The sequence below is a fragment of the Nanorana parkeri genome, unplaced genomic scaffold (genome assembly GCF_000935625.1).
Source record: "Nanorana parkeri isolate BGI_ZX_2015 unplaced genomic scaffold, ASM93562v1 scaffold3752, whole genome shotgun sequence".
Lineage (NCBI taxonomy): Eukaryota > Metazoa > Chordata > Amphibia > Anura > Dicroglossidae > Nanorana > Nanorana parkeri.
In genome coordinates, this window is record NW_017310020.1 from 11,406 (window position 1) to 14,625 (window position 3,220).

Below are 3,220 nucleotides of genomic sequence, written 5' to 3' on the forward strand. Positions count from 1 at the left end.
CATGGAGCCCCGTAGGCCCGGCTGTCTTGCAGAGCTTTCAGGACGAGTAGATGACATTCCCGGTATCGGAGCAGGAGGTCGGCATCGGCACCGCTAGTGGCATCAAGCAGACCTTCCACAGCCTGAGCAGAGGGGGAGACAAGGGAAGAATAAAATCAGTGCCGGGATGTTCCCACAATTCACCAAAGCCGTCTGCGGGCAGGAATTGTGTGGCAGTTGAAATGATCCTCTTAGAAGACCCAGATCTCTGCCCATAGTGCTCCCTACAGCCCCCCCAGATCTCTGCCCATAGTGCCCCCTACAACCTTCCACAGCCTGAGCAGAGGGGGAGACAAGGGAAGAATAAAATCAGTGCCGGGATGTTCCCACAATTCACCAAAGCCGTCTGCGGGCAGGAATTGTGTGGCAGTTGAAATGATCCTCTTAGAAGACCCAGATCTCTGCCCATAGTGCTCCCTACAGCCCCCCCAGATCTCTGCCCATAGTGCCCCCTACAGCCCCCCCAGATCTCTGCCCATAGTGCCCCCTACAGCCCCCCCAGATCTCTGCCCATAGTGCCCCCTACAGCCCCCCCAGATCTCTGCCCATAGTGCCCCCTACAGCCCCCCCAGATCTCTGCCCATAGTGCCCCCTACAGCCCCCCCAGATCTCTGCCCATAGTGCCCCCTACAGCCCCCCCAGATCTCTGCCCATAGTGCCCCCTACAGCCCCCCCAGATCTCTGCCCATAGTGCCCCCTACAGCCCCCCCAGATCTCTGCCCATAGTGCCCCCTACAGCCCCCCCAGATCTCTGCCCATAGTGCCCCCTACAGCCCCCCCAGATCTCTGCCCATAGTGCCCCCTACAGCCCCCCCAGATCTCTGCCCATAGTGCCCCCTACAGCCCCCCCAGATCTCTGCCCATAGTGCCCCCTACAGCCCCCCCAGATCTCTGCCCATAGTGCCCCCTACAGCCCCCCCAGATCTCTGCCCATAGTGCCCCCTACAGCCCCCCCAGATCTCTGCCCATAGTGCCCCCTACAGCCCCCCCAGATCTCTGCCCATAGTGCCCCCTACAGCCCCCCCAGATCTCTGCCCATAGTGCCCCCTACAGCCCCCCCAGATCTCTGCCCATAGTGCCCCCTACAGCCCCCCCAGATCTCTGCCCATAGTGCCCCCTACAGCCCCCCCAGATCTCTGCCCATAGTGCCCCCTACAGCCCCCCCAGATCTCTGCCCATAGTGCCCCCTACAGCCCCCCCAGATCTCTGCCCATAGTGCCCCCTACAGCCCCCCCAGATCTCTGCCCATAGTGCCCCCTACAGCCCCCCCAGATCTCTGCCCATAGTGCCCCCTACAGCCCCCCCAGATCTCTGCCCATAGTGCCCCCTACAGCCCCCCCAGATCTCTGCCCATAGTGCCCCCTACAGCCCCCCCAGATCTCTGCCCATAGTGCCCCCTACAGCCCCCCCAGATCTCTGCCCATAGTGCCCCCTACAGCCCCCCCAGATCTCTGCCCATAGTGCCCCCTACAGCCCCCCCAGATCTCTGCCCATAGTGCCCCCTACAGCCCCCCCAGATCTCTGCCCATAGTGCCCCCTACAGCCCCCCCAGATCTCTGCCCATAGTGCCCCCTACAGCCCCCCCAGATCTCTGCCCATAGTGCCCCCTACAGCCCCCCCAGATCTCTGCCCATAGTGCCCCCTACAGCCCCCCCAGATCTCTGCCCATAGTGCCCCCTACAGCCCCCCCAGATCTCTGCCCATAGTGCCCCCTACAGCCCCCCCAGATCTCTGCCCATAGTGCCCCCTACAGCCCCCCCAGATCTCTGCCCATAGTGCCCCCTACAGCCCCCCCAGATCTCTGCCCATAGTGCCCCCTACAACCATAGTGCCCTCTACAGCCCCCCCAGCGGATCCAGATCTATACCCATAGTGCCCTCTACAGCCCCCCCAGCGGATCCAGATCTATACCCATAGTGCCCTCTACAGCCCCCCCAGCGGATCCAGATCTATACCCATAGTGCCCTCTACAGTCTCTCACCTTTTGCAGCAGCCCCAAAGCAGCAATGGCATCCCTGGTGTTACGGGCCAGTGCCACGGCTTCCAGCAGACCTCGCAGGGCCTGAGACTGAGGGTTCATGGCTAGCGTGGGCGGGATGGCGTGCAGATGTTGCTCCAGTTCGGCGATGCACTTGTCATAAATCTGCGCGACATCGTCGGTGGCCCAGGCTTGTTGCTGAAAAAAACACGCACAAGTTAGTATGAGAATGCGGAACCTCCCACACGCATGAGCAACACTACATCTGCTATGCCGGCACCTTCATGGGCTGAGCCAGGAATCCTGTGGGTTGAGTCAAGTCGTTGGTGGGGAGGAAGCCAGGAACATTGCGTGCAAATTCCTCATAAACAGCCAGCTGTTTGGGGTCCACACCTCCGACCTGAAGAGACAGAGCGAGGGGTGAGCGGCGATCACAGATCACAACATCAGACAACCATTTCCAGCGGGTTCATGGACAGAATAGGTCATGTGTCATGTCACACGCGGCAGGTAAGATTGCTCTCCGCAGACATCACAGACACAGCAAACATGACCGTGTCGGAACAGAACCGGCCCGCTTCCACGCAGGACACCACGTTTACCTTCAGTCGGATCTGCTCCGGCATCCGCTCCGCCTGGTAAGTCAGTACAACGGGATCACAATAGCGCCGTCCTTCCTGCCTGGCATGCTTCCGCAATTCAAATTCCTGCACATGAGAGACACCAAGTTACATCACACGGCCGCCTTTCCACAATGCTTTCTTTTCTTCTGTTCGGATGTAGCAGGGAAGAGTTAGAGAACTATGGGGTCGGGGTTTTCCCCCCATAGTTCTCCTACACAAACTAGCGTCCTCCCGTCGCCCTAGGCTCAGTATATAGGGAGCTACGGCTCGTGGTATACTGAGACGCCGCAACCGGGACCGATCCCGACAATGTCTGGATCCGCCCAGCTGTGTGAGTGACAGCTGGCTCCGCCTATCTAGAGGCCGAGCCAGCTGTGCCCGCCCCCTCCGTTCCGCTAGACAGCGCTGGAGGATCGGAGCGGGGGGAATCCATCCCCTCCCCTGTCACCGCAGAGAGCCATGACAGGATCGAGAGGTGAGCGAGCGCCGGTATGCGTTCTCTCACCTCCCGATCTACTGAGCCGACCTGTGACAGTCTCATTGTCATACGTCGGCTCAGATTATGAGGCTGAGTGACAAT

General features: G+C 60.4%; 1 protein-coding gene across 1 annotated transcript in view; it reads right to left on the bottom strand.

Annotated features, from left to right (window-relative positions):
* The window catches only part of CNOT1 (CCR4-NOT transcription complex subunit 1), a gene marked incomplete at its 5' end in the record, with an annotated part of 32,294 nt that overhangs the window by 9,128 nt on the left and 19,946 nt on the right, over positions 1–3,220 (bottom strand). The window contains 4 exons of the mRNA XM_018575297.1: positions 2–122; positions 2,021–2,215; positions 2,298–2,417; positions 2,620–2,724. Of these exons, the coding sequence (XP_018430799.1) occupies positions 2–122; positions 2,021–2,215; positions 2,298–2,417; positions 2,620–2,724 (541 nt within the window). The remainder of the gene's footprint in view (position 1; positions 123–2,020; positions 2,216–2,297; positions 2,418–2,619; positions 2,725–3,220) is intronic.